General features: G+C 38.5%; 2 protein-coding genes across 2 annotated transcripts in view; both read left to right on the top strand.

The window, feature by feature from the left end:
• Positions 1-714: 714 nt before the first annotated feature.
• LOC119838169 (putative fatty acyl-CoA reductase CG5065) lies at positions 715-11388 on the top strand. The gene is made up of 11 exons (XM_038364011.1): positions 715-909; positions 1338-1495; positions 4158-4248; positions 5377-5522; positions 6300-6409; positions 7373-7456; positions 8067-8175; positions 8642-8718; positions 9827-9989; positions 10736-10886; positions 11278-11388. Exons 1-11 carry the CDS (start codon positions 715-717, stop codon positions 11386-11388), a joined length of 1395 nt encoding a protein of 464 aa, XP_038219939.1.
• A 2273-nt stretch (positions 11389-13661) lies between these two features.
• The window catches only part of LOC119838098 (cullin-2), a 16522-nt gene continuing 4429 nt past the window's right edge, over positions 13662-25754 (top strand). The window contains exons 1-14 of the mRNA XM_038363910.1: positions 13662-13800; positions 14829-14911; positions 15756-15880; positions 16135-16230; positions 16686-16779; positions 17313-17387; positions 17828-17995; positions 20107-20254; positions 21109-21278; positions 21910-22050; positions 22659-22766; positions 23793-24044; positions 24906-25070; positions 25740-25748. Of these exons, the coding sequence (XP_038219838.1) occupies positions 14849-14911; positions 15756-15880; positions 16135-16230; positions 16686-16779; positions 17313-17387; positions 17828-17995; positions 20107-20254; positions 21109-21278; positions 21910-22050; positions 22659-22766; positions 23793-24044; positions 24906-25070; positions 25740-25748 (1614 nt within the window). The 5' untranslated portion in view covers positions 13662-13800; positions 14829-14848. The remainder of the gene's footprint in view (positions 13801-14828; positions 14912-15755; positions 15881-16134; positions 16231-16685; positions 16780-17312; positions 17388-17827; positions 17996-20106; positions 20255-21108; positions 21279-21909; positions 22051-22658; positions 22767-23792; positions 24045-24905; positions 25071-25739; positions 25749-25754) is intronic.

Consider the following 25754-nt stretch of genomic DNA (forward strand, 5'->3'; position numbering starts at 1 on the left):
GCGTGAAAGAGCAACAAACACACACACACACACACACACACATACTTACAAACTTTCGCATTTATAATTTTAGCAGGATAGGATTTGTACGGAACTTTAAGTATTATTTGCGCCTGTAGTATCGTGAATCCGATATTAAAATGCGTAAAGACAGGCGATGTATTTTTTTTTCTATTCAAATATTTATGTCATAATGATGGTGCGATTTTTTTTATAGTCTTATGACATTTGACCTATTTAAATATGCGTGTGCGTGTGCGTCCACACATCGGTAATAAGAATCGGGATTAACTAAAAAAAACTATTGATTGTACCACAGATAATCAAACTACATGGTAATAAATCACTATTAAATTAAGATTTAATTTTAGAAGGAATCTGAAAAGCTGCCCGTATATTAACATGGTTTTTAAGCATTTTCTTGTGTTTGATTTTACGCGAGTATGTTTACGAGTTATTTACGTTTGACGTCGGATTAAAAATGTATAAATCGCGTTTAAAATCCGTTAAAAAGTATTTAATTTCTAAATGCTATTCTTCGTCGGTATTCTGTAGCGATGTGGTACTTCCCCAGCTGTCCTAACTCGTGCCAAAACGTACTCGACACCCACATAAAGTTTCACCAACTTAAAATCTACCTTCTAATTTTTAAACTGTCTTTACTTCAAACTTCTTATGTTATGAACTACCCTCAAATATTGCTCGCTTACAGACATGGCGTCAGTCAGGGTGGCGGAGTACTACGCTGGTAAAGCCCTCTTCGTCACTGGAGGCACAGGTTTCATGGGCAAGGTGCTGGTGGAGAAGCTATTGAGGTGCTGTCCAGATATCAAGGTCATCTACCTGCTCCTGCGTCCGAAGAAAGGGTTGGGCGTAAAAAGTAGACTACAGGAGTATATAAACGGAAAGGTATGTGGAATTTGGCTTAATTTTATATTGAGTTAGGTATATAAAGTTATGATTTAAATAAGTTAAAAATTCTTTGATTTTCAGACCATTTAATAGGAACTAATCTGATTATATTGTACGTTTGCAATCAACAATTTCTGAACAAATTTCGGCAATTATTTTACAAGTAAGCAATAGGCTATTTTTTAACTTATCCCTGTTCGATCTGGAGTGAGAATTTGAGAACCCAACTAGATCATATTTATCTATATCTAATATATGTAAACACTAGCTTTTGGCCCGCGGTTTTGCCTGCGACTGCCTAGTTAAGGAAAAGATTGACAGACCCGGGTTTCGCCACGTCATTTCCCTTTCCGTAAGGATTTTTTTGAATTTCTGTACTAAATATGTATATAATATATAATGTAAACAATTTTTCAACATTTAAGGTGTTCGACAAACTTCGAGAGGTTTCTCCAGAAGCGTTCGACAAGCTGCGCCCAGTGGCGGGCGATATAGAATCAGAAGGTTTAGGTATTTCACCACAGGACAGAAATGAATTACTGGCGGAATGTCAGATTGTCTTTCACGTGGCGGCCAGTGTGAGGTATTCCGTTGTTTATATATATTTACATGTACGAGTATATAGCCTACTAGCTGCGCCCCGCAGTTTCACCCGCGTAAGTCCGTATCCCGTAGGAATATCGGGATAAAAGGTTGCCTATATGTTATTCCAGTTGTCCAGCTGTCTACGTACCAAATTTCATTGCAATCCGTTCAGTAGATTTTGCGTGAAAGAGCAACAAACACACACACATCCTTACAAACTTTCGCATTTATAATATTAGTTTAGTAGGAAGGATTATAATATTAGTAGGATACGATTATACTAGCAAAAAGAGTGAACAAAAAATGATGCACCAGAAATCATAACACATTTTTTCAATACTCTACTGCGACCTTATTGTTTGAATAAATTGTATTTGAACGTGTTTTATAATTAACATACATATCCGCTTTTTATAACCGACTTCAAAGAATGTTAGTGGTCAGTTATGACATTAGACTAGCTACATTCTTATTTAGGAACTTGGAATTAAAGTCTAGGTATTTCCTGAGACAGATAATTATATTTTTTTGATTCTACAACCTAGAGAAAGAATTATAACTTTGTGGTCTGTATTGGAAAAATCTAGATAGGCATTAAATTATGAAAAAAAATAATTATGTCCATTACAATGTGATATTCTCTTTTTCGACCGACGTCAAAAAAGGAAAGGCTTCGACAGCTTCGTTTTGCCTCATAATTTTTACTGAGTGAACTGATTTTTATGATCCTATTTTCATTTGAAAGCTTTTGTCACCGATGTAGGCCCATTTAAATTTTCTCTATGTCAATTCGAATTCGGTTAAGCTTTTTTGTAAAAAAAATAATTATTTTTACAATCTCTTTATAACACAACTAGCTTTTTCGCACGGCATCGCGCATTTAATTCGGAGTAGTTTAATAGATGCTATCTTCTATATATATAAAATTCTCGTGTCACAGTTTTCGTTGCCATACTCCTCCGAAACGGCTTGACCGATTCCTCTGAAATTTGGTAAGCATATTGGGTAGGTCTGAGAATCGGCCAACATCTATTTTTTATCCCGATATTCCTACGGGATACGGACTTACGCGGGTGAAACCGCGGGGCGCAGCTAGTTGTATATATAAAGCATCCTCTCGAATTATTCTATCTATCAAGAAAAACCACTGCAAAACCCGTTGTATAGTTTAAAAGATCTAAACATACAAACATACATACATACATACGCGGGACGCGGGAAGCGACTTTGCTTTATACTATGTAGTAAACAGTAGACAAAAAATTATAAAAACAAATGAACTATCTTTAAATCGCCTACAGTGACCTTAATATTATCATAATAGTCTTTTGAACGCGTTTCATAACTTTAATATACATCCGTTATTTTTAACCGACTTAATAAAAACGAAGGACGTTCCCAATTCGAATGTGTTTGTAACCTCAAAACTAATAACTGGCTGAACAGACATTTATGTCTCCTTTCTAAATATTCCATATACACATCTGCTGCTGTGTCCTGCCAGATTGAGACTTGCGAGTCCCCACCGGGTATCGAACCCAGGACCCCTCGGTTCTACGCTCACGAGCCTCTATACCAATCAGGCGGATAGTTCAGTACGTGCTTAAAAATTATTTACCAAATAAATTGCATCAATTTCAAGGGTACAAAAGCTAAATTAAAATAACATTATTTATGTGCTAGACAATCGTCTATTTGAAGTGGGTACTTGAAGTAGGTAGAAAAATGTATTTCATGAAATACAAACAAACAAACAAAAACACAAAAAAAAATATGTACATTATGTATATATACATTATATCACAAACATTCACGAGAACAATGGGTCTTATCACTAAGGCAGCGATCTCTTCCAGACAACCTGGTGGCCAAGGATAGGCTATGGAGAATATAAATATATGGACGATAGGTGCAATTATAAAATTTTAAATACATATTTACATGAAATAGTAAATATGTAGTAAGAAAATACGTTTAAATTTTATCAAAGTACTATTTTATCGTGTCCAGTTGCTCATAATTATAAAAATTGCAATTGTTAACAACGCTATATTGAACGTAATTACAAGAATATTAAAGAAAAACACACTATAATGGTAGAATCAACTAAATTGTCATATTTCTTATGCAGAGTATACGTAAATTATTTTATGCCAGCGATCCTTATCGCTACAAAATATATTCTTTGTACATATTTTGAATATTAAACCTTGTCATAATCCTATCCTACTAATATTATGAATGCGAAAGTATATAAGGATGTGTGTGTGTTTGTTGCTCTTTCACGCAATAACTACTGAACCGATTGCAATGAAATTTGGTACGTAGATAGCTGGACAACTGGAATAACATATAGGCAACTTTTTATCCCGATATTCCTACGGGATACGGACCTACGCGGGTGAAACTGCGGGGCGCAGCTAGTTTAATATAATTGTATTTGTTTTGCTTTCCCGCCAAAATTGGATTTTTTTATTATTCTTTGTGTTGCCAGTATAGATTATATTATCGCTAGAGTTCTAAGGCTCCATTCGGCTATGTATTATAAACTATTTACACGATTTTTTTTTTTTTTTTTATAACGCAATAAAGAATTTTCACACAAACATTCATTCAATAATTCGGTCTTAGAAACTACGTATTTCCATAATTTATTTCAGGTTTGACACGTTTATACGTGACGCTGTTAATATGAACATAGCTGGCACAGAGAGGACTCTGCAGCTAGCTGAAGGAATGAAGAAACTGGAGGTTCGTATTTATGAATATAATTTATTTATACATAATATATTTATGAATCTATGAAATATAAATAACTAGACGCTCGTCCTGGCTCCGCCCGGATATTAAGATCCTGTTTTATACCAATAAATTGAGATAAAAAGTATCCTATCACCCAAGTCAGCTCATACACGATTTATATACAAAATTTCATCAAAATCCGTTCAGTAGTTTCAGCTTTCTTGACGGACAAATATCCAAACATACAAACTTTAATATTTATAATATTAGTGTAATAGTTCTATTATTAGGTACATAATAGCAAAGCGGCAGCTAGAGACTTATATTAAACTAGCTTTTGCCCGCAGCTTCGCATGTGTTAAATTCGAAATAGTTTAATAAATGAGAAATTTTTTTTTTTTTTTTTTGCTACGGTTAGGCAAGATACGCAGGTTCGAGTCCTGCCTCGTGATCAAATTTTTTCTATTCTTTCAAAAAATTTCTCATTTATAAAGCATTTCAATGCTATAAAACTAAAAATTAAATTAGTTTAATAAATGTTATTGTATTGTTACATATACATATAAATCTTCATCTTTAATCGCTCTATCTATTAAAAATACCTCATAAGAATCCGTTGCGCAGTTTTAATGATTTAAGCATACATGTAGACAGACAGAGAAAGCGATTTTGTTTAATACTATGTAGCGATTACATTAAAATCGGCTCCCGAATTCACCGAACGAATCACAGTAGCATGCTACTGTTTCACGCCTGTCTTCTATGGTGGTGAGGTACCACCCTGCCCTCCTAGCTGGCCTAATTCGTGATCCGAAGCGTTCTCGACACAAACATTAAAAACCTATATACAGTACAAAATTAAATGCTTAAAAAACATGTCCTAAATTCCAAAAAGTTTTTATCTTATAAATAAAATTCTCGTGTCAATGTTAGTTACCTTACTCCTCCGAAACGGGTGGACCGAATCCACTGAAATTTTGTATATCGGGAAGGTCTGAGAATCAGTCAACATCTCTTTTTAGAACCCTAAATGATAAGAGTACGGCAGAACAGCGTTTGCCAGGTCAGCTATATAAATACTAAACAGTGTTTTCTTATTAGAAATTTTGGATTTTTTAAGTTTTTTATAACTTTTAGGTATTTCTACACACTTCAACGTCCTACTGTCGGTCGGATATTGAAATTTTGGAAGAAAAACTGTATCCAGCTAAGCACGATCCGTTCAAGTTGATGGACTGTATGAAGTGGATGGACGACGACCTGCTCACTCACATGCAGCCCGCGTAAGTTCATCCAAACATTTCGAAGCGATGATTTATTTGAGTAGTTATTTATCTGTAAGCATAGATACTTTTTTATTTGATTTGTGTAAAATATAAAATACATTTCATGGTAACTTAGTTTCAATTGCACCTAGATAACTAGGCTCGTTTTCACCCTTCCCAGTCCATTCCTTATTTCCAGTCGTCAATCCTTTCCTTATCCCTTACCCTTAAAAGCGGGTAGCGTATTCGCAGGCACTACCTCTGCTTTTTAACCAGCTCCCGTGGCCCCTTCACTCAAGTGGCTAGACGGAACACAGTGGGGTTTTGGTCGGTAAGAATCCGACATAACCCACGGCTCCATCCCCTGGGGCCGTGGGTATCTATGCTAGATTTCCCCACTATAAAAAAAAGGCACTACCTCTGCTCTGTTCTGGGTATCTTTTCTGGTGAACCACCAGCTCAATTCCCCACAACGAAACGAAAATTTACTTTTCCCTACAACACATACGTTCGTTTCTATAATCAAATTTGTAAGACTTCCCTTTTTATTGATTTTTTTTTGTTTTTTGCACAGAAAGACCGCCTCCTTGGTACAGTGGTTAACGCGTGAGCGTAGAACCGAGAGCCCCTGGGTTCAATTCCCGGTGGGGATGCACAAAAAAAAAATGTCTCGGTCTGGCAGGACACAGAAGGCTGATCACCTACTTGTCCGTAAAGAAAATCGATCAGTGAAACAGATGTACATCTGCCCCATACCCCACTACACACGGGTTTTACTTTTTTTGTTTTTTGCAGTTTAATACATCCAGAACCGAATACATACGGATATACAAAGTGTTTAACGGAACAGCTGGTCGCGAGCTACAATGGAAAGTTTCCAATTGTCCTAGCGAGACCTTCTATCGGTATGTATTATTATAAACAAAAATGCTAAACCGCCTACTATATGTTTGAACTAGACCAAAATATGGGTTCCGTGGTCACCAGCTTTCAAATAAGCAAAGAATCATCAAAGTTAAACCAGTAATTTTTTTAAATATTAAGCACAAACAATACATTCGAAAAGAGAATCTCTTGCATTTTTGAAGTCGGTTAAAAAGCATCGATTAAATGCTAATTTGTGATAACAAATATGTCTAATCAAATACAAAATGACATCAGTCGGCTTAACAACCCACGGACTTATCAACAAACAAATCAAAAATATAATAATAAAATATAATGGAATGAAACGATAGAGGTTCTCCTCTATCGTTACTTGATACGAAGGAACGAATCATGGTCAATTTGTTTCTATTCATCAAATATTATCAAAATTTGACAATATAAATCTACTATATTTTTACTATATAAAAATAAGTCGGGTTTTCCTTCCTGACGCTATAACTTCAGAACGCACGAAGCTATTTCCACGGTTTTGCATTTGTTGGAAAGGTCTCGGGCTCCGTGAGGTTTATAGCAATTGGCGAAACGGAGTTCGCCGGTGTTGCTAGTTTGAATATAAAAACAAATAATAAATATAGAGAAAATAATAAGCTTCAAAGGTGTAAGCATATATACATACATAGGATAGACGCGGCAAGCGACAATGCATTATACTATACTAGCTGCGCCCCGCGGTTTCACCCGCGTAATTCCGTATCCCGTAGGAATATCGGGATAAAAAGTTGCCTATATGTTATTTCAGTTGTCCAGCTATCTACGTACCAAATTTCATTGCAATCGGTTCAGTAGTTTTTGCGTGAAAGAGCAACAAACGCACACACATCATTACAAACTTTCGCATTTATAATATTAGTAGGATTATTAGGAAGTAGGATAGTAACTTTAATTATATTTGTTATTAATATTTATTTTTTCTTTTCCAGTGACAGCATCAATAAAAGAACCTATTCCAGGATGGATCGACAACCTAAATGGTCCCACTGGTATTATAGTGGGGGCGGGGAAAGGTATTTATCTATATCTTAATATATATAAATTGACCGCCCCCCTGGTACAGTGGTTAACGCATGAGCTTAGAACCGAGGGGTCCTGGGTTCGATTCCCGGTTGGGACGCACAAAAAAAAAAGTCTCGGTCTGGCAGGACACAGAAGGCTGATCACCTACTTGTCCATAAAGAAAATCGATCAGTGAAACAGATGTATATCATCTGCCCCATACCCCACTAGGGAACACGGGACTTCACTTTAATATATATAAATCTCGTGTCACAATGTTTGTCATCAATGGACTCCTAAACCACTTAACCGATTATAATAAAATTCGCACACCATGTGCAGTTCGATCCAACTTGAGAGATAGGATAGTTTAGAATTTTAATTACGATAAATGACAACCCGGGCGGAGCCGGGGCGTGCAGCTATTAATATATAAGAATGAATCCTTATTTACCTTGGTCACGCCACGCTTGGCTGCGCCCGTGGTACATATAAGGCTATGTCAGTGAATTTGCAAATTTCTAATGCTGAAAGAAAACGTCACGAACATACAAAAATATAAAAGTTTAATATTTCAATGTTATAGTGAAAGCATAGATTTATACAAAGCTTATTTTCCAGGCGTTATTAGAACAATGTACTGTGATATAACAAGGCTTGCTGATACCGTCCCAGTGGACGTCACTATAAACGCTTGCATTCTCCTCGCGTATTTGAATGGCATGAAAAGGTGAATTATATTCATCATCATCATCATCATCATCATCATCATCGTCATCATCATCATCTTCATCATCATCATAAAAAACAAAAACGTTATGAAAAAAAAGCGTCTTAATAATCGTCGTAGTCATCAGCAATACAAAAGACCGGCGTGAAATAGATCGTTGGGTGAGTTGGGGAGCCAGAGCCCATTTCCTTTTCCTCAGCCTTCCCAGTCCATTCCTTCTTTCCAGTCATCAGTTCTTTCCTTATTCCTTTCCCCATAAAAGCTGGTAGCGCATGCGTAGAGGCACTACCTCTCCAAATGTTTATGGGCGGTGGTGATTGCTTACCATCAGGCGAACCACCAGCTCAGCCCGCTTATAGCATAAAAAAACAACATCTTCATTATCATCAACAATATCATCATCATCTTCATCAACACATTAATATTAAGAACTTATGACAAAATTAAAAACGTACATTTCTTTCAGACAAAAAGACATTGTAGTATGCAATATAACTCGGTCGGAGTGTGATCCACTCACCTGGGGAGAGGCGATGGAATATGGTAAGGATAGTACAAACTTAAACGAAATAATCACCTCCTAATTATAAGAACTGGGGACTAAACGGAAGGCACCAGCTTTCAAATAGTATCAAAACTATACATACAGTTTCATTAAGAACCTTTTTATAAGTCGATCGACTAAAATTATCATGCATCCATCGTTCAAACTGATACCCAAACATTTATTCATTCAACAAGACTTCTTATAGAAGCACTTTTGAATCGTCATAATATTACAGAGTTATAGCATTTACCACCGGTTCGGAAGGCAGTTTCTACAGAGAAGAGCCGGCAACAAACTCTGTTGTTGCTCTTTTAAAATAATATCAATTTTACATTTCCATTCAACATAATATATAACATGTACATAACAATGATGCCAATGAACTGACCTGTGGTTCCTAAGCGACAACATTCTTCCATATATTCATTAATGCTATAGTAGGCTCTCTGAACTACATATTTAATATAGTTTTTGAATTGAGCACTACTAAAAGATTTAATACTATGAGGAATTCTGTTGTAGAAGCGTATACCTTGTCCCATAAATTAATTTTTTACTTTACTAAGCCGGAAAACAGGCATTGCAATTTTATATTTGTTCCTCGTGTCATAACTATGTCTATCACCTACTTTTGCATGTAAGTCGATGTTATTGTGTGCGTGTAAAATCTAACGTAATGTAATGTAATACCAGTACTCTTAAAGAGATCTCTTAATGAGACCCAAGCATATACTTAAATTATATATGGAACGTATGGTCCTTTTTCTGTTCTGATAGCTTAAAATTTATTATTTGTGCTGCTAAGCTTCATTATGTTTAATTCTTTCGACTAAAATTTTACAAACAAATACACTTGATAGTTTTAATTCCTTTTCTGAAGAGGATTATGTATCTGTTGTTATTAATGATGGAAGCCATTATAGTCTCTATTTATATAATAAATTCGTATGTCCATCTGACAGTCTGTCTCTCTTCTTCACGCCTACACCACTGAACCGATCTTCATCAAACGATTCATACTGTCACGAGACGCTTGTCCTCTGACCACGAGGGAAATCGTGGGTGGGAAGATAGAAGCTGAACTTAATCACGAATTTTATGCAGGTCGGAACATCGTCCATGATTATCCGTTCTCAGTAATGCTGTGGTATCCGGGAGGATCGCCGACAGACTCGAAGTTACTATTCAAAATCCAATCGATCTATGCCCACTTCTTACCAGCGCTGTTTATCGATTTATTACTACGACTGCTGGGGCATAAACCTTTGTGAGTATATATTAGTTAAAGCAATAATTATTGTCTATAATTTTTTGTTTATTTGAACGTGGTAATCTCAGGAACCGGTGCGATTTGAACAATTCCTTCAGTGTTAGATAGCCCATTTATTGAGGAAGGCTTTAGGCTATATAACATCGTTTTACGTGAGTAAAACTGCGGGGCACAGCTACTTATACAAATAAATCTAAACCGCCTTCTAAGTATCAGATCTAGACCAAATTTAAATGGCAGAAGAGAAGCTCCAGCATTCTTACAACAAAATCAAAATGGGTTCATCTAGTCGAAAGTTGTCGGAGTTAGCAAAGCAAAAATACACTCAATTTGAAAACCTGCTCCTCCTGTTTTGAAATAGATTGAAAATTACAAAGGCACTATCAGCTAATTCTACGCATATATAATCTACACAGGTCATTTGCGTTTTTATTAATTGTTGGATCATGGTTAGAGGTTGGATCGTAACTCTATTGTTGCGGACGAATTTTAACCAGCTCCCGTGGCCCCTTCACTTAAGCGGCTCGACGGAACACTGTGGGGTTTTGGTCGATAGCAATCCGACATAACCCACGCTTTATCTCCGGAGGCCGTGGGTATTTATGCAAGATTTCCCCACTTAAAAAAAAAGGATAAGACTATTGAACAATTAAGCCGCCCTTTGTACGACATATGCTATTGTTTTGTTTTGCTAATTTATTGTTTAATGTGCAATAAAGGATATTATTTTTTTTTTATTTTAGCCTTGTTAAACTACAGAAGAAAATAGAATATGGTATGGATGTATTAGAACACTACGCAAACAGATCCTGGTGTTTCAAAAATGGCTATTTCCTCTCTTTGAAGAATAGCATTTCGAAAGAAGATGACAAAATATTCTTTACGGATATAAGCGTGAGTTGAATTTTAGAAATAGTAATTTACCGACTAACATAATTAAACATAGTACAAAAACGCGTGTACACGTACGTGCGTCAGATGTGACAGTGTGATGAGAACTGACTTTTTTACGATAGCAACCGTTGTGTATAAATATCCAAATACCCTCATACACTATGGAAACTTTAATCATAAGCTCGCAACGAATAAAAAAAAAATTCCATAATTAATTCTAATTTTAGTCGACGCTTTCTCCTATACCGGTTTCAATTACAAATAAAAACATGTACCTATAATAAAATTACCCGTATCATGTTTTCATGAAGGTATTAAGAAAATACAACCCTCCTTTTGTTGTGAAGTAATATGACCCGTATAATAATACAATTAACGTATATTTTTGCAGAACATGAACTGGCCGAACTATTTAAAGAACTACATACTAGGAGCGAGGGAACAATGTTGTAAGGACGATTTGTCCACTCTGCCCCGGGCAAGACGATTACACACACAGTAAGTAATAGTGATCATTTTGACCCACACTTTCGACTATATTGTATACTAGCTGCGGACTCCGGGACTCCCGCGGTTTCACCCGCGTAAGTTCGTATCCCATAGGAATAACGGGATAAAAAGTTGCCTATATGTTATTCCAGTTGTCTACGTACCAAATTTCATTGCAATCGGTTCAGTAGTTTTTGCGCGAAAGAGCAACAAAGGAGGATTATTAGGACTAGTAGGAAGTATTTATCTTATACCCGTTGGTTGACTGCAAGGAATGGCTTATAGCCATAAGGCCGCCAATTGTATACAAAATCCTTTGTTACAATTATTATTATATTTTTGTATTGTTTATGTATACAATGAAGAATAAATCTTATATATAAAATTCCCATGTCATAAATTTAGTTACCAAACTCATCCGAAACGGCTAGACCGATTTTCATGAAATTTTGTGTGCATATTGGGCAACATCTATTTTTCATACCCCTAAATGATAAGAGTAAGGCAGGACAGCGTTTGCTGGGTCAGCTAGTAAATGAATAAATAAGTGCTTAACTAATATGTTTAATATGATAGCTTTTTGTCTGAGTATTTTTTTTAAATACAAAAAATTGTTCGCGAAGCAAATCCGCGTCTTTTTGCCAAACTTTAACAATTCCTAGCCTCTCGGCTGGTGGTACTTCCCCGGTACTAGCTGGCCCAATTCGCCCAAGCGCACTCGACTCCCACACAAACTCTTCAATAGCTCCCTTCAATGCAACAATATTGGAATAAAATCACACTCTTTATGTATGAGAATATGAGTAAAAATAAATATATTAAATAAAAAACACTTGCTTACTACACGCTGCCACACTCCATTACAGTTCATTATTTTCATAGTCGATGACATAAACAAAAAAAGGCAACCAATGATATTATATTGTATAAGTAAAACCTTCGGAGCGCTTTGTTTATTACTCCATAGATAAGTAACATATCTAAGGCGGGAAAATGTATGTGAAAAAAAAAATTGTTACAGCGTCGTCAATTTTTTTTTTTTGCAATTAGAAAATATGCTGCTGATACATAATACAATTCTCTAATCATTTTATATTGAATAATCAATAATTATTAAAGAAATGTTTTGTTATTTGCTTACAGATTACGAATTGCACACTACATGATCACGGGTCTGTTTTATATTTTTGTTATATATTTAGTATATTATCTGTACAAAATTATGTTTAAAGTTTACGCTTAGAAATACAACAAATTATATATATTTTTTAAATAAATTATACTTTTTTTTTGTCAGGCACAATTTTTTGAATTATAATTAATGGCTAATCTAATCTAATATCAAATTCCAGTTATGTAATTAATCTCGAATGTTTGTAATTAATTATTTTATAAGTTATTTAGTATGTAAGAAGAAGAAATGCTGTAAATACGTTTATTTTATTTTGACAAATAAAGTGTTTTAGTTTTTTTTTTTTTTCATTTTATTTATTTGTATCTATCCAAACCTAAGCAATCCCTTTTAATTAATGTTCATAATACTCATAAGAAACTCGTGTGTGAAGTATGTAAATGTTAAAAGATTAAAATATTATCTAATAAAACAGTATAGAAAAGTTTACATAAAGGTCTAACTGTAGCTCGGTGCATGATAATATTATGTCAAATTTGTGTGGAATTACTATTTAGTTACAAATATAGTAATATTAAATTACGGTCGCTACATACGAAGAATTTCATACGAAACGCAGGCATGACACTATCTCAGATACAACTATAATGCGTCCCGTCCACATGGTCACACGTCCCGAGCGAACGGATCTCATTATTTTTACGCAGGAGCAACAATATATAGGCTGTTGATATCGCCTAGTGGTCATTGTACGAAATTCTAAGTAGTATCATCATCATCTAAACTAGACAAAATTACAAAATTTATATAGCTGGAAGTCCAGGAGGCATCAGCTTTAATAGATCTCGTCAAAATCAGTTCACTCAGTCCATTTTTCTAAGGTATCAGTTAATAAACAACTTTCTCCTTTTTTAAGTCGATGGATTAAAAAAATATATTACTCAGAATACATTAAAAGGGAACCATAATTATCAGTGTTTACAAGTTAAATTTTTGACTAGACGAAAATCTATATAAGTTAAAACATCTTCATCATAATATTACCTATATATAATTTTTTTGCCTTTTTTAAAGTTACCTTTGGCAAAATTGTACCCAAAACTAAAGAATCCACGCAGACATTTTATTTGCCCTGACAATTAAAAAAGCAAATGTCAAACAGATTTGCCTGCAATCAAACATTTACGGATTACGAATTGATGATTTTATTGTAGTGCGCTAGTGATTGTTTATGAGTTAATAGAATATAATTTTGTATAGTTCGAAGGAGATCTTATTTAAATATTATTATAGGTGAGTGAAATCACAAATCTTAGTCGCGATTTTTTCGTTTATGGCGTATTTTTTGCTGAGTAATTTGTGTAACGTCGTTGTCACTGTGCCAATAATTTGGAGATCACCCTCAATATATCCCAATAGCATTCCCATTATATTGTTTAAATAACAAATCTGATACGGCTGACAACAATTAACTCTACCCTATTCAAAAATTTAAGGTTATAACAAAAACGCGAACGTAATTTTTCCAATAAGGATTAAGAAGTATGAAGTTTGTTTTTGTTTCGTGATAACAAGGCTCAGACTATTTTTAACTAACAAAGGATATTTACGACGAATTAATGCAGTGTTCATTTATTTTGCGCATCATTCTCCTTAAAAGTTTTGAAGACGAGTTATATATGAAACATCTCAAACTATGTAACCCACAGAAATAAGTAAATAAATGTGACAATTATAGATAGGTTCTGATTTATATCAATTGAAAAGATAGACCTAAACTTGCAAATTAAATATATATATATATATACAGAATTTTACCAAATTTCATCTTAATTGTTTCATTGATCTAAGATATGAAGAAATACAAAGTTGTTTTCGCATTTACAATATTAGTAACTCATTTGCTTAATGTTTTAAGTAATTGTCTAGTGTTCCTCATATTCTCCACATATTGACAATAAGTATGTAAAAAAATTGATTTTATTTGTAGAATTAATACTAAAAAACTCACTTTATTTCACAAGTAAGTTGAGTCTAGCATTAAGTTTGAATCAAATCGTTTGTCTCACTTGCTCTTACACAGAGTATGTGTTGTTGAGTGTGTTGGGAAATTATTGAGAGCTGGCGATTTGATTCAGGATGAGAACATGAAATTATTGTATTGTCACTGATCCTTGTTAAGTGTACAACATTTAAATTTAATCTCTCTGTTTAATGTGTGTTACATACAAACCGACAAACATACCAATGAAGCTAATAAAAGTGTGTCAAGTTATAAAATTATCATACTTTGATTATCCTACCATTTCTGCCATTTTCAGGTACATGAATACGTCATCCAATGATGTCACTGAAGCCACGCTATGTTAACTTCCAGGAGACCTGGGCTAAGCTGAAGGAAACTGTAAGTGGCGTACTCACTGTTGCTAACTGACGTTCCCAAATGCAATTCCCATAACAACTGTACTTTTTCTTTGTAATTTTATCTCAATAACTGTTGTTTTTCGACCATTTGAGGGTTTTTTTTTGTATTTGATAGGCTACTGTTGTCATTTCGTCCCATTTTCAAACTGGAGTGGTACCTCCTTGTCCCTACAATATAGGTGTCATTTTTTCTTAAGAAAATAATCATCTAAGACTTGGTCAATCTCAATTAATATCATATCCATAGGTACAATAGACACATTTGTGTTATAGCTAAACTCCTGAAACAATTTTATAAAGAGAATTTATCATATCTATGTTATTGCTGGTTTTAGTATAGGAACCTCGGAAGCATTTAAGAATAACGCATAGGTATCTGCATGTGCCCTGCATAGAGTTTCATATGTTTCGTTTGTCAGCACCAACGATCAGCGTGATACTAAAACCGACCTAGAGATTTCCATTAGCATGATGTGACATATATTATTTTATTTCACTCGATTTTCCATCTAATTTCCTTTTCCTTACCCATCCCAGTTTTTTCCTTTTTATTCCTATCGTCAATCCTTTCTTAATCCCTTTCCAATGTAAAGCCGTCTGTAGAGGCGTAAGGTCTGCAATCGACCTAACGCTTCTCCATATGTTCATGGGCGGTGGTACCATCAGGCGACCAACCAGCAGCCATTGCCGACAGTGGCATAAAAAAAAAATTAGTTCATAGCTTTTCCTTTACTTCTTTTATTAATTGGTTTGAATTATTAGCTATGACGTCACAATATGGCGTTTCGATGATGCTATTCTTACGAGCTGTGTATAATTTTCAGGTGGCAGGCGTAGTGGCACTGCAGGCGGTCGAACGCGCCGTATGGAACACGCGTTTTTCGGACGTTTACGCGCTGTGTGTGGCGCACCCCGAACCATTGGCTGACAAATTGTATGACGAGACGAGGTGAGGTTGAAATTTAGAAGGACTAAGCTAATCCTACTAGTCCTATCCTATCCTACTATCCTACTAATATTATAAATGAAAAACTTTCGTATTTATAATATTAGTAGGACTAGTAGGGTTAGTAGGATAGTAATCCTACTAATCCTACTGGATAAGATTAGTAGGATGGTAAAAATGGAAATACAGTATGTTATAAATATCACTCATATCTCGATCTTGTGGTCTGCTTAATCATTCCTTAACGTTATTTCCAGAAAATTCCTAGAGGAACACGTTTCCGGACTACTGCAGAGGGTGAAGGGATCATCTACCTTAGATAGCAGTGATTATAATGATGGTCTACTCACCAGGTATCTATCATATCTGTTATTCTTGACCGTCTCCTTGGCGCAGCGGTTAACGCGTGAGGTTACAACCGAGGGGTCTTGGATTCGATGCTCGGTGGCTTAAGAGAGATGTCTCGGTCTGGCGGGACACAGAAGTTTGATCGCCTACTTGTCGATAAAGAAAGTCGATCGGTGAAACAGATGTATATCTCCTGCCCCGTACCCCGCTGGGGGACGCGAGGCTTCATTTACTTATCGCTGTGAAGCTAAAAAGTTTTCATACTGCCCCACTAGGGGACGCCTTAATTTTTGCTTGTTTGTTTGTCGCATTTATCTCGTTAACTACCAGAGCGATTTCGAAAATCCTTTCACTATTTCATATGTACATGATTCTTGTCATATATATACTACGAGCGAAGCCGGGCGGATATAGTTGAGTTGTATAATGGTAAAATTATTCTTTTTTTTTATATTTTCAGATACGTCGCCGCGTGGCGGGAGTACAGTCAAGGTGTAGCGTATTTAAATAGCCTATATTCATATCTGAACCTACAGCATGTCAAGAGGCAAAAGGTGAGTGTTTCTCTACACGTTTTGACCGACTTGGAAAATAATAATAATATCTCTTTATATGATATATAACTTATGTAAAATGGGGTGTATATGTGTTTTATTGTGGGAGTCGAGCACGCTTCGGCACGAATTGGGCCAGCTCGCACCGGGGAAGTACCACACCCCCACACAAAACCGGCGTGAAATAATAGCTTGCTATTGTGTTTCGTACGGTGAGTGGGGGAGCCGGAGGCCCATATCCTTTTGCTTACCCTTCCCAGTCCTTTCCTTTATTCCTCTCATCAATCCTTTCCTAATCCCCTCCCAATTAAAGTCGGCAATCCATTTGTAGAGGCGAAAGGTCTGCAATTGACCTTACGCCTCTCCAAATGTTCATGGGCGGTGGAAGCACTTACCATCACCGACCCACCAGCTCCATTGCCGACTTAGACATTAAAAAAAAAAAATAGTGTACATACACAAAAAGTCCAGTCGATATGAGTACATCCTCCTTTGAAGAAAGTTGGTTAAAAATGGCATTGTTTTTATTTCAGGTGTCTGACGCTGAAATAATATACGGCTCGGCGGCAACAGTGAGTTGTCCGGAACACGATTCGAGACAATTGGAGGTAATATGTGATTAGATCTCATCATCATCAGCCCATATGTGATGACGCTTTGTGTTTTTTTATATTAAAATTTTAATTCCTAAACGCTGTAAGTATTTTTTTTTTTTGCTTTTTCTGCCTTTTTTCCATCGTCTGCTGATCAGATAGCGTTTTTTTTTTTGTATTTTTTTCGTGTTTTTCTCCCTGTAGCTCAGTTACCACTTTTTTCGTTACTTTTTTGTATTGTTTCAACCCGCAGTGGTAATGAACCACTTTTTTGTGGATTTTCCTCTCCGCACAAGTCATATAGTTCTATTTTGTATCTTTTGAGGTTTTTGTCTCCCTCGAAACTTATGTAGCACTTTTGTTTGATTTTTTGGAATTTTTTTGAGATTTTTTTGTTTTTTTTTTATTGTAAATTTTTTATGATTTGTATTTGATCCCCCCCCCCATGTCCGCAGGTCGGCGAGCTCGGGCTGGTGATATGGGAGCGCGTGCTGGTGCGGCCGCTCGCCGGCGCGCTGACGGCGCGCGTGGTGGGCGCGCTGAGCGCGGCGCGCGACGCCGCGCCCGACCCGCCCGCCGCCGACGCGCTGCGCACCGCCATACTCAGCACCGTCGATGTGCAGGTTTCTATTTTTTTTTCATTTTTTTTTTATTTTTTATTTTTTGTTTTTTTTTTATTTTTTATTGCTAAGCAGGTAAACGAGCAGGTGGTTCATCTGATGGTAAATGATGTTCGCCGCCCATAAGGACTGGCATTAGGAGCAGCGGGAGTGTGTTGCCGGCCCTGTGCGGGCAAGGTGCGGGCCTTTGAGAAACGGACGGACAGATAGCTAGATGAATCTGACCCGATTGTCATGTTCATTCTCAAGTTGTTTTAGTTTGAAGGTTGTCGTTAATCTGTTAAATTACTACAATTATATTTGTATTTCTACAAATTAAAGCCTGTGTTAGTTATCGTTAACACTGTTGTTTTTGGTATAGTACAGTTATATTTTTATTTTCAAAAACCACAAGCGAAGTAATTTAAAGAAAGAAAGAAAGAAAGAAACATTTATTTGTCAGGGACAGCACAACACACCAATGATAGAAATTATACAAATAAGAAATAGATACAATTACACAACGTAAATATAGAATTAAACAAACGAAAAATACCAGCATCAGAAATGAGGAGTGTGTCATAATGACCCCAACAAAAAGGAGACAACTCAGCCTATGCTGCAATGTTGAGAACATTGGCAGCGCTGTTTTTCAGTGTCCCCTTTATGAGTTAAGGTTTCGAGTGGCGACGCAATGGGTAACAGAAAAAAAAAATAAACAAATAAAAAAAAAAGACATAATGAACTTACTAAAGCGATCACATTTTAATTGAAATAAAGGGCTAAGAAATAAATAATGATATAAGTTAATAATATTGCTAAGTATACATTAAATAAAAAAAATAAAAATAAAAAATAAAATAATAATAATAAACCCGCAGGGCACCTTGTGGCGAGGTGACGGGGAGTAGCGCCCCCGCGGTCCTTAGTTCTCCCGGGGGAGGTCCCTGTCCTCACCTCCGGACTGTCTCGGTGGCAGTTCGGAGTGAACAATGACGAGGTTCAGGATCCCCCACCTCTGGCTTGCCTTAATTGGCCGTCCAGAGTGGAGATGCAAGAGCTATATGCTCGGGGGTGGAAGTGTCTAATGGCGTAATAGCGGGGAAACCCAATCCGGGCCTGCGGGCCCGCGATGGTGAAACCGGTGCCGCACCTCTCTACACCCCTAGCCAGTCAGCTGGTGTTGCCCCCTTGTTGCCATTTTAGGTAACTTTTTTGGGAGCCCATCGACCGAACTGGCAAGTCACCGTCTGCCACTATTTTTCAATGTTTCGAAGTTGAAAAGGCAGACGCCCATAGTTTCCCATAGACCCAACCTACCAATCCATCGAACACCCCCTTTCCATAGCCCAGTTTTTTCCATACCATTTTTTTTCGCAATAGTCCTACATCGGCCGCGGATTGCCCAGGGCTGTATCTCTATAGTGCAGTCATGGGCAGGCTGCGGCTGGTGTCCCATAACACATTAAATTCTCTAAAGGGCCTCTGCGTGTTGGATCTGTGTCCCCACGTAAGCCTTCCAAAAGACCGGGTGCTTTCCTTCTGGAGGTACCCGAGTATTATGGAGAGATACACATAATAATAATTCATTTATATTCTTACACATTAGAAAATAAATAATAAAATTATGTTATAAAATTATATAAAATCTTAAACTACCACTAAATCTGGATTTGCTGAGCCAATAATAAGTGTTTAAAATTATTTTTAAAACTGTGAACCGTTCGTAGGTTACGCAACGGTGGTGGCAAATTGTTCCAGCATTTAGTGGCGTTATATTTAAAGCTTCCTCTAAAACAAGCAGAGTGGTGTTTCGGAACAAGGAGTTTTTGTGCAGCCTCTCTGGTGTTGTATTGGGTGTTTTGCTCACTCCTCCAAGCAAGCTTTACAAACAGATAGTGAGGCGATTCTGTCTTAACAACACCAAAAAGGAGAGACGCAAAATGAAGGCGCCTGCGGTGCTCCATATTTAGAGTTCGGGCTTTATTAAGAAATTTCAGTATATATATTTTTAATTTCCGATCCCGAGGTCCGAAAAAAAAATACAGTCGAATTGCGAACCTCCCCCTTGCTTTCCTCCCCCTCAGAACCCCACAGACAGTCGTTTGTACGCAAACATCGTCCGTCCCTTTCAGTCGTTCCGCGTGCGCACGCCCCTCTCGCTCTACCAGCAGCTGGTGGTGGAGCCGTTCCTGTCGGCCGCCGCGGCGCACCACTCGCGCCGCGCCGCGGAGCTGCTCAACTCGGGCGACGTGTCGCACTTCATGAAGTACGTGCTGGATGGTGAGTGGAATTCCTAATGAGAGAGAGAGAGAGAGAGAGAGAGAGTGAGATGTTTTTTTTTTTCTTTGATGTCATAGCGGTCAACTGAGTTGGTGGTTCGCCTAATGGTCAGCGATCACCACCGTCCGTGAAATTTTGCAGACAGTGCCTCAGCAAATGCTGGCCGCTTTTAAGAGGTCAGGGATAAGGAAAGGATTGACGGATGGAAAGTAGGAATGGACTGGGAAGTGGGTAGAAAAGAAAAGGGGTAAAACACAGTAGCATGCTACTGTTTCATGCTGATTTTCTATATGGGTTTGGTACTGCACATCACTTCCACCATTTTATGCAAAAATGTATAATAATTTTCCACTACAGCAAAATGGTAAATAAAAACGCGAATAAAACAAACTTGCTCTTGAATACAGAATATACGTAAGGAAATTGTTTAATCCTGCCCATTCATCAGGATAATAAGATAAACTCCTGAAATAATTCTACTGTCACCGATCCTTGATAAGTACACAAAGTTTGAATTCAATCTGTCCGTTTGTATTCGGTCAAAATCGAACCTAATGGTGTCGGTTATAAAGATACAGGTGAATTAAAGATACAGGTGAATTAAAGATAAAGGTGAATTAAAGATACAAGTGAATTAAAAATACAGTTGAATTAAAGATACAAGTGAATTAAAGATACAGGTGAATTAAATAAAAGCGTGTTAAAAATGCGTTTTACTTGAAACACCTTATTTAGCAAAGAATATTGCGGTAATTCCTGAGATAAACGCGTTCAAACAAACACGTTATCTGTATATAATAAGTAAAGATAGATAGATATATGTTAAGCTTACGGTTTTGCCCATCCCCCGCCAGGTCTGGAACGCGAGATAACACTGGGCAACAAGTATTTACACTCGTCGTCGTCGGAGGCGGTGCGCGCTTGCTACGAGCAGGCGTGCGTGGCGGCGCACCTGCCGGCGCTGCACGCGGAGGTCGAGAGGCTGCTGAAGGAGGCCTGCGAGGACTCGCCGAAGGCCGGGGAGGTGAGTTGGGAGGACCTGGGCCAGTGGTGGCCGAGTTGGGCCAGTTTGGAGTGCATTGGGCTAGCTTGGAAGGGTAAGGCAAGCTTAGGGCGGTTTGGGCCAACTTGGGGTGTGATGGGCCAGGTTAGATTGGGTTGGGCCAGTTTAGGGCGGGTTGGGCTGGTTTAGGGCGGGTTTGGCCATCTTGGAGTGGGCTGGGCCAGCTTGGGGTGGGTTGGGACAGCTTGGGGTGGGTTGAGCCAGCTTGGAGTGGGTTGGGCCGGTTTAGGGCGGGTTGGGCCAGCTTGGAGTGCGCTGGGACAGCTTGGGGTGGGTTGGGCCAGCTTGGGGTGTGTTGGGCAACGATGATGTATATCGGTTCAAAGAAATTTGCGAGTGGTACGATGTAATGCAGTCTGAGTCAGTCAGTCAGCTGTTGTTTATTGATGTTATGGCATACATTTTATAATCAATATTAGTTTTTATAACATCAAAATGTTTGTAAATATTGGAAGAATTTTATTAACGTTATTTGCGATTTTACGGTGACTACATATCGGATGAATAATAATTTGTTAAATTTGAAAAAAAAAGTGCAATAAAAAAACCGATTGTGAATCGTGTAATAGTCATATTATATTGTTTATTTCAGCGTCGCGAAGATTTAAAACGCATGTACGCTCTCCTCAAGCCGCTCGGTCAGAACGCGCTCAGGCCGCTCATAGAGGCGGCGCACGCGCAGGCCGCGAGGGAGGGCCTGGCCTTACTCGCATCGGAACATAGTAAGGACGACGTAAGTATAACTTATTCGTAACTTGAGCTTAAGCTAAGAGCTCCTCGTCGGATTATATAAACACGTTAAATAAGAAATTTTGAAAGAATAGAAAAAATTCGATCACGAGGATCACGAAAAAAAGATTCGAACCCGCGTTTCTTGCATAACCGTAGCAACGCCTAGCCTCTCGGCCACCCGTGATCCTGCCACAGTAATCGAATTTCTTCTACTCTTTCGGTTTCATGTGCCTAAGGGGCACCCCACGCCATCTATTGAGATGACTAAGAACCATCACAACCAATACGAAACATTATTTGGATGGAACGCGGCCTTTGTAGCTGTAAGACAGCTTTTCATAAATCTTTCTATTTGTATTATCAGCCGACTTAAAAAAAAGAGAAAATAGTCTTTTTTTATAAGCAGGTGCTTCCCGATTAAACCCGATTTAAAATTTTTGTTAAAAATACATACCAAATGCCAATTGTCAGGACTAGACCAAATTTTAATGTGACAACACGGGAAGCACCAGCTTTAAAATAAACAACGCCTCCCCCTTGTTTTGAAGTCGGTTAAAAACTGTTATTTTTCTCATGACACAACTCATTGAACACGTATTGCATTCGCAGGCGCACACGCACTTCGTCCATTCGATGCTGTCACTGCACAGCAAGTACAAGAAGCTATTCGCTGAGGTGTTCGGCGGTGCGCAGGCGTTTGTGGGGGCGCTGGATAAGGTTTGTGTGTTTGTTTGTTTTAGACCAGCCGTCCGCCCCGGCTGCACATATATGGCTTATGTCACTCGGGGAAGTCGCAGCTATCGTATGGTGAAGGAATTTTTTGAAATCGATCCAGCGCATTTTGCGTGCCAACGTAGCAAACATACAGAAATGCAAAAGTTTCCTCTTTAGAATATTAGTGTAGATATAATTGTAATTGATAGAACGGAAATACGTTTTCGAATGAAAATACATTGTCACCATAATTTAATTTGATTAAAACCACCTCTGTGTATCACTGAAATGTCACATAGTGTGATAAGGGGCAAAGGGAGGAGGGGGGGTTACTCAATTGTGACAGTCTGTGACAAGTATTAGGAAAAAAAAATTTCGTGTGACGTCAGGTATGGATGGCCCATAGAGAGAAAATACTTTTATACCGGTTATGATTAAATATTCAAACAGTTTTTGTAACAAGAGAAGCGCTTTACTAAATTTAACTAAGTATAAAATGGACATCCACCCAGTGATATGAGAGTCTAAGCACATTGAAGCAACTCAGATTCCCTATTAATGATCAGTGGACACAAGTATACATTGCTCTCTCTCTCTCTCTCTCTCGCACCCATCTTAACACATCTAGTCATCTACCTTCCCCTCAGGTGTGCTCCTCACTTAGATACAAAACTAATGGTCAATGGAAACCTCACTATTGTGTCACTGTGCTTAATGCATGAATTGGGCCAGCTCACACCCGGGAAGTACCACACCTCCACAGAAAACCAGCGTGAAATAGCATACAGCTGTGTTTCGTTCGGTGAGTGGGGGAGTCGGAGGCCAATATCCTTTTCCTTATCCTTCCCAGTTATTTCTTTCATTCCTCTCGGCAATTCTTTCTTGAAGCTGGCAATCTATTTGTAGAATGTAGAGGCGTAAGGTCTGCAATCGACCTTACGCCTCTCCCAATGTTCATGGGCGGTGGTAGCGCTTACCATTAGACGTGCTCCGAGGTTAGCGTATTTTCTCTCTCATCCCCCCCCCCAGGCGTGCTCGGAAGTGGTGAACGCGCGCGCGGAGGGCGAGGCGTGCGCGCGCGCGCCGGAGCTGCTGTCGCGCTACTGCGACGCGCTGCTGCGGCGGCGCAGCGGCGGCGGCTCGGAGCGCGACGCGGACGAGCGGCTGGCGGCGGCCATCGTCGTGTTCAAGTACATCGACGACAAGGACGTGTTCCAGAAGCACTACGCGCGCGCCCTGGCGCGCCGCCTCATACACCAGCTGTCCGCCAGCATGGAGCAGGTGGGCTCGGCAGCCGGCCGTGTGCACGAGATGATACTTGTAAACGTGTTAAAATAAACACGTTATTTATTAGAGTGCGTTTTTTTGTAAATACCGGTTTTTTGGACATAACCGATTTTTTTGAACATAACCGGTTTTGTTTTTGACATAACCGGTTTTCTGGACATAACCGGTTTTTTTGGGAGATTGGTATATTCTTCGAGGATTACCGATGTTTTGTGGAAAAATATGAATGCACGTTAATATTTGGTAGTTTAGGCTACAAATGCTAGCTAGTAGTAGTAGTAACTAGCTAGTGGGACTTATGCACATGTAACTAAGAGAATAGAAGAGATTCGATTGCTGGGGTGGGCTCACGGGTGTCCGAGACACTAGGCGTTGCTACGGTTTGGCAAAAAGACGCGGGTTCGAATCCCGCCTCGTGATTCGAATTTTTTCTTCGAAAATTTCTCCTTATCTTAGTTCTTGACTTCTGACCAGAGTATCATCTTAGTTCTTGACTTCTGACCAGAGTATCAAAAAGCAATAGTGGCTCAGTGGTGAGAACCTCGAACTTCTGAATCGTTAAGTCGAGGTTCGAGACCGGGCGAGCATGTAATTTTTCAATTTATCTGCACATGTGAATAACGTCACCACTGATCGAAACGGTGAAGGAAAACATCGTGAGGAAACCGGCATGTCCGAGAGTCAAAAGTTCGACGACATGTGACATCTGCCAACCCGCACTTGGCCAGCGTGGTGGATTATGGCCTGAACCCTCATAGGAGGCCTGTGTCCCAGCATTGGGAACATATACGGTCTGATGACGATGATGATGATGATGACCACCACAGAGTATAGACGTTTCATTGATGGGAACAGGAGGAGGCGATGATAAACAGACTGAAGGCGGCCTGCGGCTACGAGTTCACGAACAAGCTGCACCGCATGTTCACCGACGTGGCCGTCTCCGCGGACCTGAACGCCAAGTTCCAGCAGTACCTGCGGGACAACAACCTGGCGACCAGCACCGGCTTCTTCATACAGGTGCATACATTTTTCAGGTGTATAACCGGTGTTTTTTATGGCCCGCTATGATCTTTGGACAGGTCATAGCGGGCAACTGAGCTGGTGGTTCGCCTGATGGTAGGTCTCTGTGGCAGCAATACTCGCTCTAGGATAAAGGCTATGGTATGGATTGACGACTGGAAAGAGGGGATGAACTAGGAAGGGTAAGGAAAAGGAAAGGGGCCTCTAAGTGGTCTCGTTTTTGTTGTTACTGTCAATTCGGAAACCGGTAAACTTTGATTGAATTAAGATTCATCAATTCGTTCTACTTAAAAAATCACACTTATATTATATATGTGAAAGTTTGTTTGTTTGGATGTTTGTCCGTCATATGCTGAGACTAATGTACTGATTTAGATGAAATTTAGTATACAGACAGGGTATGAGCTGACTTTGGTGATAGGATACTTTTTCTCCCGATTAAATGCTCCATTGGGATAAAATAGGAATCATGATATCCGGGCTGTAGCGGAGAGGAGCGTCTAGTGCGGAATAAAACAACGTAGAAAACTGGAGCCGCTGGTATTTCTTCTCAGTTTCAATATATTCAGGGTGATCTTTAAAACTCAGTGATCTTGCACCTTTTACAGTTGATCTCAAATGGCAGTTGCAATTTTTACCATTAGTACAGCAGCGTCCACCCCGCAGGTGCTGCAGGCGGGC

This window comes from Zerene cesonia, unplaced genomic scaffold, assembly GCF_012273895.1.
Source record: "Zerene cesonia ecotype Mississippi unplaced genomic scaffold, Zerene_cesonia_1.1 Zces_u001, whole genome shotgun sequence".
In the NCBI taxonomy this organism is placed as follows: domain Eukaryota; kingdom Metazoa; phylum Arthropoda; class Insecta; order Lepidoptera; family Pieridae; genus Zerene; species Zerene cesonia.

Bases quoted from the DNA above. Each gene is read 5' to 3' on its own strand.
- LOC119838169 (XM_038364011.1), top strand. From the start codon at position 715: ATGGCGTCAGTCAGGGTGGCGGAGTACTACGCTGGTAAAGCCCTCTTC. The intron at 8,176-8,641 runs GTGAATTATATT...CATTTCTTTCAG, and splicing joins TATTTGAATGGCATGAAAAG to ACAAAAAGACATTGTAGTAT. The intron at 10,887-11,277 runs GTGAGTTGAATT...ATATTTTTGCAG, and splicing joins TATTCTTTACGGATATAAGC to AACATGAACTGGCCGAACTA.